The following is a 15111-nucleotide window of genomic DNA, read 5'->3' as shown; positions in this document are numbered from 1 at the left end:
CCTGACTCGGGGCTTTGCCTTTTTTTTGCCTTTTTTTTTTTTTTTTTTAGCCACCCCCCCCCCCCCCCCCCCCCCCAATTCCTCCCTCCTTCCACCCCCCCCACCAGCGCCGTCAGGGAATCCAGCACCGCACCGAAGCCAGAAGAGAGGGAGCAAAAACCCAACCCAGGCCGAAAGCTGCGTCCGAACCAAAACCCACCCTTTATTAGCGCGAAGGAGATTTTAAAAAAAAAAAAAAAAAAAAATTAAAAAAATAATTATTATTATTTTTTAATCCTGACCCACGACGTAGGGGAGGAAGCGGCGTCGGGGCGGGGAGGTTTTCCCAGTTATTTATTTTCTCCCCCCAACCCCATCGCTTCGAGGTGTCTCCTCCGGCCGCCGGCTCACCATGATGTTTCGAGACCAGGTTGGCGTGTTGGCCGGCTGGTTCAAGGGCTGGAACGAGTGCGAGCAGACTGTTGCGCTGCTCTCGCTCCTGAAACGCGTCAGCCGGACCCAGGCTCGCTTCCTCCAGCTCTGCCTGGAGCATTCCCTGGCAGACTGCACCGAGCTCCACATCCTCGAAGGGGAGGCCAACAACCCCGGTGAGTGCGTTTTGCTTTTTATTTTTTGGTTTCTTTTTTTTTTTTTTTTTTTTATTTTTATTTTGCTGCAAACCTTCTTGAACGATGCTCTGATGCAGGCAAAATTTAAAAAAAAAAATAAAAACCACACCAAAACACCGAAAAGCGGGAGGTGGGGGAGCCGGGACTCCCCAGCTTGGTTGCATTAACGTCTTCTCTTCTTAACATTTTATTTTTCAAATGGGTGATGGCTTATTTCAGTTCGATTTTTTTTTTTTTTTCTCCCCACTGTAAACTACTCCAGTCTATGGCGTGGTGTAACTACGGTAGCATGAATGATTGGTGGGTTTTTTCCTTCCCCCCCCTCCCCGCCTTCCTCCTTCCATGCAGTTTCCTGTGAAATAAGTAAGTCAGGTCACGTAGAGTCTGGATTTTCTGGGCTTCTTTTGGACAACGTGGCTCGCTTTGCTTTCTGCAACATGCAGAAGCAGCCCTGGCGCTACCTGAGACGAACTGTTATTTTCTTAAAGCTCTGGGCAGCTGGGTTAGCCTGATTTATTTTTTTTTTTAATTTAATTTTTTTTAAACGTGGCAATTCCTATTTCATCGTTCGGATCCTGTTTGGAGGCTTTTTTTTTTTTTTTTCCCCCTGCGGCTCTGAATACCCCCTTGTGTTTCAGCGGAGCTCTAAGAAAAATACGAGTAGACTGTTTTCTGGTGCCGCACGTACAGGACGCGTTACGGAAAATGTGGCACTGGCTACGAAAGTCGTATTTTGGTTTTATTTGTGCGCCGTTGGCGAGTTACTCAACTCCGCAGAAGTAAACGGGAGTTGGAGCAGGGTGAAAACGGCGCAAGCGGCGTGCGGATCGCGCTGCGCGTTGGTGTTATTTATTTATGGGTGTGTGCGCGTTCCAGGCGCGTTATGTTCCCAAGTGTGGATGTGCAGATATATGGAGGGGCGCGGGGTGCTCGGAGCGGAGTTTCTGAAAACGCAGGGGGAGAGTCGGGAAAGCAAAATCTGCCTTGGGGTTGCGTAGTTCTGTTTGTCCAACCCCTCCAAAAAAAAGAAGGAAAAAAAAAAAAAAGAAAAATAAGAAAAAACGGAAAAAAAAAAAAGAAAAATATGGAAAAAAGAGAAAAATATGGGGAGGAGGGGAGAAAAATAAGGAAGAGAAAAGAAAAATAAGGGGAGAAAAGAAAAATAAGGGTAAAAAAGAAAAATAAGGGAAAAAAAGAAAAATGAGGATAAGAAAAGAAAAATAAGGAAAAAAGAGAAGAAAAATAAGGAAAAAAGAAAAGCAAACTCCATCCCTGTTGCAAAGCATCCTTTTTGTTTAAAATCCCAGGGGGGCTCCGGGAGCTCTTGCTTTTTGGGCAGTGTGTGTCAAAGCGGTGCCGGGGAGGAATAGGTGGAAATCTTGCGGGCTGGCGGCGGCCGGATCCCGAACAGAGCCCCCAGTGTTGATGGGGCGGGAGGAATGCAGGGTCCTTCTCCAGCTGTTCCCTATTAGAGCACCGAGCCGGCAGGATTTGGCAGCTGCCTGTGCTGCCATTTGATGACAAGGTCCAGCTCAACGCCGTCTTCGACCGAGGACGGATTTAAGTCCTTCTGCAGGAAACCGAGCCCGGGGCGGCTCTGGCGCGAAGGGATCGGGGCTGGCTACGGAGGAGCGAGGCTGGAATTGGCCGTTCCCTTATATAGCTGGGAGGAATGAGAGGGAGGAATGCTGCCGAGTGCGTCTGGGCGCAAAACCGCCGCTTTCGTAAACAGCTGAAGGGCTGAACGTGGTCTGTTTGGGTGGGGAGGCCTCGGGCTGAGGGGGGGGACGCAGGGTGGGATGGTGCTCTCTAACCTCAGCTGCTCCAGGATCAACGTGCAGCCCCCCCACGCCGGCTGTGGCGATTCCCGCTGCGAGTCGGCACGAACAATATATTTGTGATTTTTAATTTGTTATTGGCGTCGGTGATTTTTGGTTCAAATCATGGTTTTTTGGCAGTAGCCGGGTCCCCTGGGTTGGTCAGGTAGTGAGGGGAAGGATGTGATTTACCTCCTGACCACAGAAAAGGTGAATTATGAAGGAAAGCAGCGTTTTGAGGTCTTCCCAGAATACAAAGTCACGTGAGGCCGTCTGCGTGGTGGCGTTTGCTTGGGGGAAGCCAAGGTGGGAACCAGGGCTTGGACCCTTCCCCATCTCTACTCGTGCGGGCGATCCCTGCCTGCCCCTGTGATCCCGTTGACCTTGCTTGGCGCGAGGACTTCTCCTGCGAGCAAAGGTTGGCATCCAGCCTCCTGCCTGTCCCTCGGTGCCACTGTTTGCCAATGCCTGCGCTTTCCCTGAAGTTTCTTCCAAAAATCAACTGTTCCTCTTGGGCATTCGTAACGCTGATGGCAAAACCAGGATCCGTTGGGTTCCTCTTCCTTGCCACACACCTCTCCATACGGCTTTCCCATGGTACGGACATCTCCGTGTATCCGGCGGAGCAGGACACGTGCTTTCCCAAGCCAGGCGCTCCTGTTGCAGTGGAGGGGAGGGTAGCCGAGGTTTCCGACCCAGAACTGTTAGGAAATGGCTTTTTATTCTCCAGCGTTAGCACTCCCTTCTTTATGAAACCACCTGTGTGTTTTAAATTGCTCTTACTCGGCGCCCGTTCCGCGGTCACTTCCACGGCGATGGAGTCGCACCAAGTTCTTCTGAAAAGCAGCGTTGTCGTTTTGACCTTGCGTTACTCTTTACTGGTTGAATCCCGTCGTTGGCATAACTAATTTGGGATTGATTGCCTCCTAGGCTGGGGGCTGAGCTGGCTCCTGGTATGTTTTCCTGGTGCTTGCTGACGTGGAGATGGTGGCTCCTTGTTTGTAGGTGCCCCACCAGTGTCCTTATTGATGTTGGGGACGTGGCAATGGTGATGTGCAAGGGACCACGGGGTGATGGAGATGTACAGCCTAATGAGGTGTCGGAGCTGGCTGTAAGACATGGTGCGGTGGCCTTCAGTGAAGCACAGGTGAGATCCTCCATCTGGCAGGTGGTATCACCATGACTTGAGCAACGCTGGTCTGAATGCGGCGTGCTGGTGTAATGTGCCGGAGCAAGTGTCTGAATTGAGTTAAATGGTCAGTCCTCATGAGAAGCGAGTTGTTTTGTACATGCAGGACCTGCTGCTTGCCTCAGCCCTCTTGGGAAGGTAGGAAAACTCGAACGTTACCCCTAGTTCAGGGCTGTTAGGTAGCAACCCTGTTGTGTTCCTCAGTGTTCTTTGGAGTATCATCACCAACAAGTGAGATCAGGAGGGAGCCCAAAGGGAGACTGGAGCCTGAAGTCCTCCATGGCTGGTGGAGCTCGTGAGCCTTTGGGTGTGTGGACCAGGTGTGGAGGAAAACTCCTCTCTACAAAGGTGTCCAGGTTGTTTCTTGCCTGGTGGACTTCAAGTGAGATGTCTGCTGTGTGGCAGGTGAGATGGGGAAACTCAAGGAAGAACCATAGCTCCTTTTAACTAATTAATTGACACAGAGAAGCAAGTATATTTATTTTGAAGGAGTTCTGTCTTGGTTTTTTTCCAAGTGTAAGGGTATTTTTGGTCGTGACAGCCAAGCCGTCCTCATTAGGACTGCAAACCCGATGCGACTGCTCCGTACGGCCATGTATGACCCTCAGAAAGGCCTGAGGAGCCTCCTGCTTCTGTGGCTCTTCGGATACTTGCCCGAGCATGGAGGGGTGGATGTAACCACGCTGCCCACCTGGGATGAGAGACATCTTGCAGAAGGCTACAGTGGTGTCTTGGAGCACGCTGGAGATGTGGTGACCACAGGTGGTCTGAGGTCTACGAGGCCACCAGCAGTCCATAGTGTGTTTAGAGGTATTGCTTGATTATAAAGGTGAAATAGAAGTGAGAAGCAAACGCGGAAGGAAATCTATACATTTCTTCATTAGGTGAAGCGTACAGCTTGTGGTTACCCTACGTGGTGGCTACGAGTAGCCTCACAGAGCTTTTGTGGTTTAGCTGGTGAAGAACGTGGGTTGCTGCTAGTTCAGTTTGAGCACGAATGGCTTGGCCTGCCATGCATGGAAAAGAATATGGAAACCATATTATCCGTGCACAGAAATAGAAGTTTCAGGTATTACATAGTGCTATTTAAAAGCCTGCTATAACTTCCTTCCTTCCTTCCTTCCTTCCAGCCTGGCCTCGCTGAGCAGCTTCGGTCCCAGCTGCTCAGAGCCATCAGGACGTGGTGACCTCCTCCGAGCTGCTGGTAAAGGTCAGGCAGGAGCGTGATGTTGCCCCATGGTGGGAACGGGATCTGTGGTGCTCCTGTGCCCACCGGCCGGGGCTGAGGCAGTGAGGGGTGTCAGGTACAGCAGGTCGATGGGGTACAGACCCAATGAGGAGATGAGGGCTGCATCCACAGAACCTGGCCCGTAGGCTTTTGATGTTCAGTGCAGGATGTGCGTCTGCTCTAGCATCTGATGGCCAGAGGTGTGACTGAGATTTTCCTGGGACTTCCAGACTAGTCCTGCATCCCGTCCCACCAGCCCCGGCTTCCAAGGTGCCATGGCTTCCTCGCTCCTGCGGTGTCTGCCGGCCACCGGCGATGCCTGAAGGCTTCTGTGGGTCCTCCAGGCATCCAGACACCCATCTGCACTGGTGGTGGTAACAGCTTTAAGCTCTTGGTCTTGAAGGACAAGGCATTTTCCTCTGCCCTGTGCACAGGACATTAACTACTTTGCATATTAAGGCCAGAATCTTTATTTCATTTCGGCAGCATCAAAATAACCTGGATTTTCGTCCTGGGAAGGACTGGTGGAGGAAGGGACAAGGGTTGCAGGGAGCAGTAATGTCTTTAATTAGACCGAGTGATACAGCTGGAAAAAATGGCCAAGCACGAAGGTGCACCAGCTCAAAGGAGGGCTTGTGTGATTGTGGTTTGCTGGTTGTTTTTTTTTTTTCCCAGCTGTACCAGCTGCTCTATTAAAAGGTATTACATGTTCCTGCAGACCTCGCCGCTCATATCCTTAGGTCGTTGTGGCTCCAGCCCTACGGCTGTTGCTGCCGCCCCGGCCGCAGACAGTCTCCCAGCTCATCGGGAAGCTGCTACCCCTCAGCTGTGTGACTTTTGCAGTTCACCCCAGTGATGGAAAAACCATCCCAGTGATGGAAAAACCATCCCAGTGCTCAGTTTGAAGATGGTTCTCAATTTTTTGTGTGTTAATTTTTCTTGGCTTACTGTTGGATTGCAGTGCTGAGCTCCAGCTTAAGTGCCCTGGAGCTGTGCAAGAGCATCACTGGGCTTGTCCCATGGAGGGGACCGGAGGGGCCAAGCAGGCATCCCAGGAGGAGGACGGCGCGAGGAGGGAAGCTCTGTGCTCGGCGGGAGCGATAGGAAATTTTAAGTGCTGTGCCAGCCGTTGGCATCGCGTGCTCCCTCTGCTCTCTTGGCTCAGCCCGAAGCGGGGTGTGAGCAGCTCTGGTCATTAAAAATCATGAGCTGGGACTCTTAAATGGAGAGATCTGTGGAGCTGTTGGACACTGGCTTCTTTTCATCCGTGTGCTGTTGCTTGAGCTGCTGCTGTGCATCTTGCCCAGGTTTTGTTTGCAAATTTTGAGGGGTAAATGCTGTCTGTTCTGGGGATTTCTGGAGAATGGCAAGGGGAGGGGAATGGAGGTACAGAGGAATGTTAGCTGGGGGGTTTGAGCAAGGCTACATGCCCATTATTCTCTTGCAATTCCGAGATATTTTTATTTTTAAAGATGCTTTTCAGCGTAACAGCGGGAAGCACCGCAGGACAGCATTCGGCTCACGCCAGCCCTGGCTGGAGGGAGGTCTGCAGCGCAGCACGGAGAAGGTTCCCCTTCACTCTTGCCCTGTTGATGGGACCTACAGGAGACACCCTGGGTGTGCACTTAACTCTACACGTTCTCCTCCTTGCCTAAAAACGCCTTCCGTCGCAGTTCCTGGGAGATGTCCCCTGCAGTCGGAGAGGGAGGGAGAAGCTCCCCGTGCCTTGCTCCCGAAGCAGGGGCAGAGCTAAGGAGGGCTGGGTTGTTTGGGTGGAGGGTGTATCCGTTCCCCTGCGGCAGAGCTTGCTGGGGGAAACTCTTTTGTAGGTATAAATGCTTGAAACAAGAGGAAAAAGTTAACTACTAATGTGAACGGAATGGTTTGCTGTCTGGAGCGTCGCACTGGCGCAGGCGGATCTGCCCCAGGGGTGGGCTGTTCACTTCCAGAGAGACTTTTCCATGCTTTGCAGTGTCCTTTTACTGTTTTGTCATACAACATGTGCCTCGCTAAGGGGTCTGATGTCCGGGTTAATTGCTCCAGTGACCACAGTTGGGAAAAATCCCACTGTTGAAGTGCACATAAAAGATGCAGAGAAGCGTTTCGTGCATCGTCGCAGACCTGAGCTGGAGTTTTCTGCCCGGACCAGCTTGTCGTCCCATGATTTCTATCCAGATGCTGTCCTTCTGTGCAGATCTCATGTTTGTGTTTGGAAAAGTAGTCAAAATTAAGTTCTGCCCCAGAGCAGTGGATGCAGGGAGGTCATACTCGAAGCGGAGAAGCCTCATGGAGCATCACTGCCAGCGTATGGCAGCCTTCAACCTGTCAAGATACGGTTGATGAGAGAGGTCAATTCAGTTTTAGATCAGGAGCTGAATAAGAACCACCTGCAGAGCCATCAATTAAAATAATCTGGTTTGCGAATGCGCTTACCTTCAAATGAGATGCAATGGATGCATGGGGAGAGTGCTCTGCTCGTAGCTCGGGCCGTCGGTGGTGGATGATCATCTGTGCAGTTACGTCCTTCGGCGTGTCAGACCTCAGCATCTGAACGAAGCTGCATGCCCAGCTTGTCGTTTGTATTTTGCATGTTTGCATTTGGGCCAGTTGCTTTGAAAAGAGCAATTCTCTGGTCAGCCAGAGTTTCCCTGAAGCAGTTGAAGGTGTCTCTGGACCAGGTGGGTCACGGTGCCGATTCCTATCTTCTTGCAATTTCTCAAGCCCTGGCCTTTCTTCTCATCTTCCATCAAAAAATACCATTATTATTTATTTAATTTGTGGCCCATAAAAGCAATTTTTTTTTTTCCCCCAAACTGGGAGTTACGTTTGCAATCAGCATAACTGAAATAGTAATTAGTGTGGACACTTGCTTTATTTTAAGATGCGTTCATCAGTGCTTTAGCTCTCCAACGTCGTGCTTGTGTCTAATGTTACTGCAGATAACTATTTGGAGAAAGGGCACCCTTGCACCACTACGGCATCCAAACCCCAGGGGTCAGAGCCCACAGTTCCTCTGGAGTTGGATCCATCAGGGGATGGAGAAGCTGGTGTACTACAGCGGCTGCTGGGCTGTTTTGGAATTCCCACCTGATGGCTCCAGTCTTCTCCCTGCTTCTTGCATGACGCCGAGTCAAAGCACAAGTCCATCATGTTTGAAACCCTTTTTGTGGATGTGTGGGAGGGAGTAGGGCTTGGCTCCAAGGGTCGTAGCTGGGATGAACCCATATGTGAATCGTGTGTGCACACGTGTGTACCTCTGATTGTGCACTTGCCCTTTGTATTTTCTTTCTGTTTTCACTGAATAAACAAGAGCATTGCCTTTTTTTTGCTCGCTCTTGGTTCCACAAGAGCTCCTCAGGCAGCTAAAAGATGCTGCAGGCCCTGATGCAGCGGGTACACGGGCTTGCACGGGCTTGCACGCTCACCCCTTTTCTCTTAAAAAACCCCGATGTGTTTATCTTTGCAGCGTTTTGGTCCTAAGAAGGAGACCCGGAGGTTTGCAGAGGTCGTTGCTGAGCGTGAGCTTGGCGATGGCAGCCAGCCAAGCCGGTGGCTTTCCATCTTGGCCCCAGTAATTACAAATAAAATTGAGGTTGGAGCAAGCAGATCCGTTCCCGACTTTCCACCTGTGTGCCGCTTCCTCTTCCGCAGCAGATGTGTGAAGTGGAGGGGCAGGGTCTCATGGAAACAAAGTTGGGGTTGTTTCTCTGTTCGAGAACGTGATGCTGGCTTCTCTTTTTTTTTTTTTTGGAAGAGGTTTTACGGGCAGAGGGAATCACGTTTCTGGCACGGGGGGGCTGCAAACTGGGTTTACTTTCCCAGGGCTTGAGATGGTCTTACCCATGGCGTGATGGCTGTGCGGTTCGGTCTGCTCTGGTTCTGGGTAGTGAGCAGAAAACCAGCCCCGTTGGGGTGGAGAGACCAGCTCTGGAGGCAGAAACCCTGTTTGCTTTGTGCCTGGCAGGAATTAGCCATGCGTGGGCTTTTACTAGCCTGTCCATGCAGGAGGCAGACACGTCTTGTCTAAGGTGTGAGCAGGTGTAAGGGAAGGATTTATCGGCACAGGCTCACCTATCCAATGTGTGGTTCACAGCTTAAGGTTTTATTGGTGTATTTGCATGCGGTGACTTCATGGCAGTGGGTGTATTGAAGATTTTTGGTAAAGGTGTCTGAATTGGAGCTGTTGGAGTGAGTCCAGAGGAGGCCACGAAGATGATCCAAGGGCTGGAGCACCTCTGCTATGCAGACAGGCTGAGAGAGTTGGGGCTGTTCAGCCTGGAGAAGAGAAGGCTCCGGGGAGACCTTCCAGCAGCCTTCCAGTGCCTAAAGGGGTTACAAGAAAGCTGGAGAGGGGCTTTGTACAAGGGCATGTAGTGATAGGACAAGGGGTGATGGCTTTAAACTGAAAGAGGGGAGATTTAGATGGGATCTAAGGACGAAACTCTTCACTCTCAGGGTGGTAAAACACTGGAACAGGTTGCCCAGAGAAGCTGTGGCTGCCCCATCCCTGGAAGTGTTCAAGGCCAGGTTGGATGAGGCTTTGAGCAACTTGGTGTAGTGGAAGGTGTCTCTGCCCAAGGCAGGGGGGTTGGAACTAGATGATCTTGAAGGTTCCTTCCAACCCAGACCATTCTGGGACTCTATGAATTGTAGTGTGTGTTTTTCTGATGGGGCTCCATGCCCGCAGAGCTGCACGTGGTCCAGCACATCGTCTCAGGCTTCCCAAGCTTGGAGCTCCTGGCTAGTGTGAGCGAAGCCTTCTGCTCACTCGCTGGTGAAGACTGTGGACTTCTGATCTCCGAGTTGAAACCGGGGTGATAACCGTGTGTTTTGCTAGTATTAACTCTGGCCGCTGCCCTTTGCAGCCGTTTCTGGGAGTTTGCAGGACTTGAGCTGTAGCACAAAAACTTTCTTGTATGATGTAAAAATAATTCACGAGGTCGAAAAAGACTCGCTGCCGTGCGTGAACAAACTCATGGTCGTTTCGTGTTGCCAGTGTGGGACTTTCTGTTAGGGAAGATCCAGATGGACGGTGCCCAGGGCTCTGTTGCACCGAGGGCTGAGCCAGTTTCTGCCGCAACCCCTCCGAGCCTTCCGTGACGTTTGCAGGAGCTGGACGTGGCCCAGCGTGTTGAGCCATCGTGCCTGAAGATGTTATTTTACTTAAAGTAACGTTACTATTGTGAGTGTCATCTGCAGGATTCAGCAGCTTTGCTCCGCGCTTCGCTCTCGAGTGGGAGCACGGGGCGCTTTAAAAGCTTCTCTTCTGTTACTGATCCTAACAAGTAATTTGTTCCAGATTTCTCTTTTTCTTTCTTTCTTTTTTTTTTTTTTTTTCTCCCCCCTATAACTTGTTTAAGACAAACCTGCCTTACTTTTAACCACTTAGTTCTCCTGCTCCTTGCCTACGTTGTTGGCTGGTGGGGTACGGGCACGGTTGTGTTTGGAGTTTTAGTTTTGTTGTTTTAAGAAGTAATCGAGTGGGTGGATAAAACAGGGTTTGACCAGGTTTAGCGTGAAACTTTAAAAAACTCACTCTCCATGCCACTGCGTTTTTTTTTCCTCATTTCTGTGTTTTCAAAGAAGGAAAAACCCTGAACGTCACAGACCAGTTCTTCTCGTCCTCAGGTTTTTATTACTGGCCCCTTTTCTCTGTCCCTCGTCTGCAGTGGAAAGTGAAGAAGGAAGAAAATTGGGAGAGAAACGTGGAGGAGAAAAAAACCCACAACTTTTGTTGCGGAGAAACTTGGCTGATCTGACGTTTGCCAGCAGAACATAGTGTTTCTGCAGCAGCTGTGGTCTGCGTTCATGCATTTCCCTGGTTTTCATACTTTTCCTGTTGGGATATTCCCCTTGTTTCTCATGCAGCAAAAATCACTGTGATGTTTCTACTTCTTTTTTTTTTTTTTTCCTGTCTGTTCCCCGATGTGCTCAAATTGCCCATGGGATCAGCTTGGCTCTGGCTAGGTTTTTTTTAAAATCTTACAGTTCTAAAGAAATGGATTATTTAAAAAAAAAAAAAAAAAAAAGTCCCCAGGCTGTTTCCCTGCAGATAATGCGAACGTAGATGAAATGTTGAGTTATAACTACCTGAGTGACCTTTTAAGATAAGAATTGTTATTGACTGGTGGTATTATGTTAAACTGATAAGAATTCTTTTAAAAAGAGGAGGGGAAAAAAAAACAAACCACAACCCAACAAACCTTCCAGTAACCATAACAACTTACTCGGCGATGCACGGGCAGCGCACAGCTCATTCCCGATGCCGGTGCTGGGGTTTTGAGGGTGGCTCCGTGGGGGTCCCATCCGGCTGCCCCTTGACGGAGGGACCTGGGAAACCTCCCTGCAGCTTCGGGCTGGTGCTGTGAGGGATGCTCGAGGTCGCTTGGCTGCTCCTGTTGCTGTCAGCCCCCGAATTTTCATCATCTGTAGGGGGTTTTAGCTGGAGATTCAGACTGGGGCTCGGTCCTGTGCTGGTGAGTCAGGTGCCGTGGATTTGGGTGTTGTGGGAGGGATGGGTGCTGGGAGCAGGAAGGATGCTTTTGGAAGATGCTTTTGATGGTCTTTTGCTTAAGAAACAAACAGATGGGCAAGGAAGGCTGTCCTTACTGTTACTGTGCCACAGACACAGTGCAGCCCTCAGAGCCTTGTCTGTAGCTGGGTCCCATCACTGCATCCCAGCCAGAGGTGCCAGCTCCTGTTTTGGGTTATTATAACGGAGTTTGGAGTCTGATGAGAACATACTCGTTCTTAAAGCATTCCTTTGCCGAGCTGAACCCTGCTTGGTGTGTCTGCACGTGCTGCTCCCGGGGATGCTGTCAATTTAAAGCAGAATTCACGCCTTTGCCATGGACTTGGTTACCTTCTGTTGTCAGGGGTTGCCACTGAGACTATTAGAGCTAAAGAAAACCAACTGTGAGTGATTGAATTTTTTTTTCTTACCACCTGCTTTTCTTCTTCCTCCCCTGCCCCTTTGCACTTGTATTATGTGCGTGTCACGGGTTCCTCTGTATCGGGCAAAGCGCGTGTCCACGCTCGTGGCTCACAGGTGGGAGCGATCCAAAAGGTGAAGAAGCAAGAAGCAGCAGCTCAGAAAACACAGAGACCCAGGAGAAGGGTATAGGCCTGATAAAACAAAAAAAAATACTCCAGATGTCTTAGAATTAGGACTAGGGAGAAAAAAAAAAAATCCACTTGAATACATGCACACCTTTGTGTCTGCTGCTGGTAGCTCAGGGTGTCTATTCAGGAAATCAATTACTTAGACCCGCTCGGTTAAAAAGAGTCGTCGCAGCAGCACGAGTTCTTTTCCCAGTAGCTCTTAGTCCTGTGTAAAGGTGTCTTCTCGGACCGCGCTCGCTAACCTTTCATCACATTATTCCGAAGCAGTCAGCTGGATGCTGAATGCTTTTTGTAGCCGATGTCAAATCTCGGTCAGCCGCAGAGCCTTTATAAATAAAGGTGTCTGCTTGGATTCAGGCGTACGTGGATAATAGCTGCTGTAATTCAGCTGTCCGGCTCGGCTACCCGGCTTTTATAAACGTCTGATCAGAGATTCCACTGAGAACAAGTATTTAAAGTGATGGAGCTGCTAAAAGTGGTCTCGGTACTAGGAAGTAGAGCCAGTCTCTATCCCTGGGACAGGTGGCCGCCGTTGCCCTCCTTCCACTGGTGTCCCAGGTTTATATTCCGTACAAACGTTGCATTGATAAAAACTTTTTGTGTTGCTGCTCGATCACAGGGCTCCGCGTTATTTTTTTGCGAGCTGCACTCACATATTTCAGTTTGTCATCTTTTTCATTTTTCTTCCTTTTTTTTTTTTTTTTTTTTTTTCTTTTTAAATGGGAGTGGGTAAACACTCTGAGATCTCTCTGGACAAGCCACAGCAGCTGGAGGATACTGGTTTCTCTATGGAGTGGAGGAATTTCATCAGAGGAGCTATTGTTCGCCTGTGTTCTCAGCGTTTTGGCAACTGTTCTTTAGATTAACCCTACAGAAAGGGGAGGGTGCTCTTTGCCGGCTCCGAAATAATTGCAAAAATGTGGGCAGATGCTTTTGCATTGTTAGAAGTCGATCCCGCCTGGTCGTGGGGAAGCGTGGTGTGGGATTAAAGAACGAAGAAGCCCGAGTTCTTTAAATCCCTCCTAAAGCCAAACTGGATGTTAGCGTTGATATTCGGTTGTTTTCTGGTTTTAGAATAGAAACAGTTCGGGTTTTCTCCCCCTACCCTGGGCAGTCCATAATCTCGGTGGGTGACACGTGAGGGTCCTGCCGCACGGGGGGCACGGAGCCCGACCAACACCGCAGCCCAGCCCTGCCGAGGCTTCGGGCTCGCCCATGCTGTGCCCTGGCATCCCACACGCCCCCAAAATCCGGCTCCTTGCGTTACACCCCAGATTTTGGCAGATTCACCTGTCCCAGGCCAATTCTGTACCCTCTCTCAGAGGGAAGATGCCCAGAGCCACTGCAGAGCAAATTTTAGAATCATAGGATGGTTTGGGTTGGAAGGGACCTCAAAGATCATCCAGTTCCAACCCCCCTGCCATGGGCAGGGACACCCTCCACTACACCAGGTTGCTCCAAGCCCCATCCAACCTGGCCTTGAACACTTCCAGGGGTGGGGCAGCCACAGCTTCTCTGGGCAACCTGTTCTGGTGCCTCACCACCCTCATTGTAAAAATTTTTTTCCTTAGCTCTAATCTAAATCTCCCCTCCTTCAGTTTAAAGCCATTGCTCCTTGTCTTATCACTACATACCTTTGTAGTGATTTCTTGCTGCGGAGGCTGCTTGGACCATTCCCTCTCTCCCGAGGGCTGCGGTGGGTTGCAGCTGGCACACGCAGCCCGTGTCCCTAATGAACTAATACAGAACAGTCGCTTGCTGGATAATCCATTTTCCAGGGCACAGGAAAATGTGGGGCTTGAAAATGAGGAAGATTTGGTCCAAGCATCTCAGGTACAGCTTAGATATGGCAGGTGGGGAAGGAAGGCCTCTGCCAGCTCTGAAATGTTTGTACCCAGGTTACCTGTGTGCAGGGCCCTTTGAAGATGTATTTCTCCATGTGTTGATTTATTCCTACCCCGCAGTCCTGGCAGAGCTGTGGATATCTCTGTATACCCGTGTGTGGCGTACGCCAGCCCTTCCACCATTTGCATCCCCTGCAGGAAACACCTCGGCAGAACGTGCCTTCTCTGGGGTGACTTTTGTTTCCTTGTTTTTTTCATTTAAAAAAAAGAAAAAAAAAAAGCTAAAGCTTTTCCCAGGAGATGGTTAGCACTTCTGAGTGACCTCTGGCATTCCTGGGCTCTTGTCCCTGTCCTGTGTGGGAATGCAGGGCCGTCCCCGTGCCCAGCTGATGCTCGTGCGCTGGTTCCTTTTCGGTCTTCCCTGGCACCGGCTCAGACCCCCGTGCCAAATTGCAGTGTGAGCAAGTCCCACGTCGGGGACAGGAACGAAGAGGGGTGTAGTCTGCTGCTTGATGAACTTCCTTGCTGAGGTCCATGATGCTTTTAGCTGGGTTTAATTCCAGTGGGCGAGTCCTGCTCACCGGATAAAAAATAACTCTTGGGGGTTTGCATGTAATTATTCTGAATTTATCCTGCTGAATTTGGCCCCTGGGCACTGGTGGAGAATGGGAGCAACCTCTCTGATCCTGCTAGGGCAGCTGAACCTGGCAGTGATCTCCTCAATCTGGAGAAAACACTTGGTGATCCTGACTCTTTTTTTTTTTTCTACGAAGGCACATCAAGGTGTTCTCCCATTAACATATAGACGCCGTTGGCAAAAGCTGGTGGTTCTGGAGAGGCAGAGCTCCTCACCGCAGACCTGCCTGGCTGCAAAAGCTTGGTTTGTGCCCCTTCCTTCCCTGGGCACGCTGCTATTAGGTGGTCCAAGCTCGGTAGAAATGGGGATGATGCACAGATGCTGAGCCCAGGATGAGGAGCTGCAGCTGTACCCAGCACCACCAGCTGTGAGCAGCACACTTGGGCTTTGCTTCCCACCTTCCCTCTGCTGCCAGTGAAAGCCCTGGGATTGTGACTCCGGATACATACTCACAGCAGCGTTAGGAAGATGTCCACCTTCTCTGGAGGCTTTCCTGAGGAGGTCAGTGGTTGATGATGGATTTTGCTCTTTGGGCCGGTGGGTAGAGAAGTCGGGTCATGAATTCTCATGCTTCAGCTTGTGGCATGGGGGTGGCAGCGTCTGATTTACCAGGGCGATCGCATCTGCTGATGGTGGGGAGCAAAGAACCTCCTGCAATGGGTTAGG

The 15111-nt window shown here is 50.4% G+C and overlaps 1 protein-coding gene across 3 annotated transcripts in view; it reads left to right on the top strand.

The window, feature by feature from the left end:
* Nucleotides 1–391: 391 nt before the first annotated feature.
* The window catches only part of SAMD4A (sterile alpha motif domain containing 4A), a 109091-nt gene continuing 94371 nt past the window's right edge, over nt 392–15111 (top strand). For all 3 annotated transcript variants that reach the window (XM_086613405.1, XM_086613404.1, XM_086613403.1), the window contains exon 1: nt 392–587. In XM_086613405.1, coding sequence (XP_086469531.1) covers nt 392–587 — 196 coding nt within the window. The remainder of the gene's footprint in view (nt 588–15111) is intronic.

This window comes from Tauraco erythrolophus, chromosome 6 (genome assembly GCF_009769465.1).
Source record: "Tauraco erythrolophus isolate bTauEry1 chromosome 6, bTauEry1.pri, whole genome shotgun sequence".
Classification (NCBI taxonomy): domain Eukaryota; kingdom Metazoa; phylum Chordata; class Aves; order Musophagiformes; family Musophagidae; genus Tauraco; species Tauraco erythrolophus.
The sequence above is the reverse complement of the archived record's forward strand: the minus strand, read 5'-3'. Positions and strand labels throughout refer to the sequence as shown.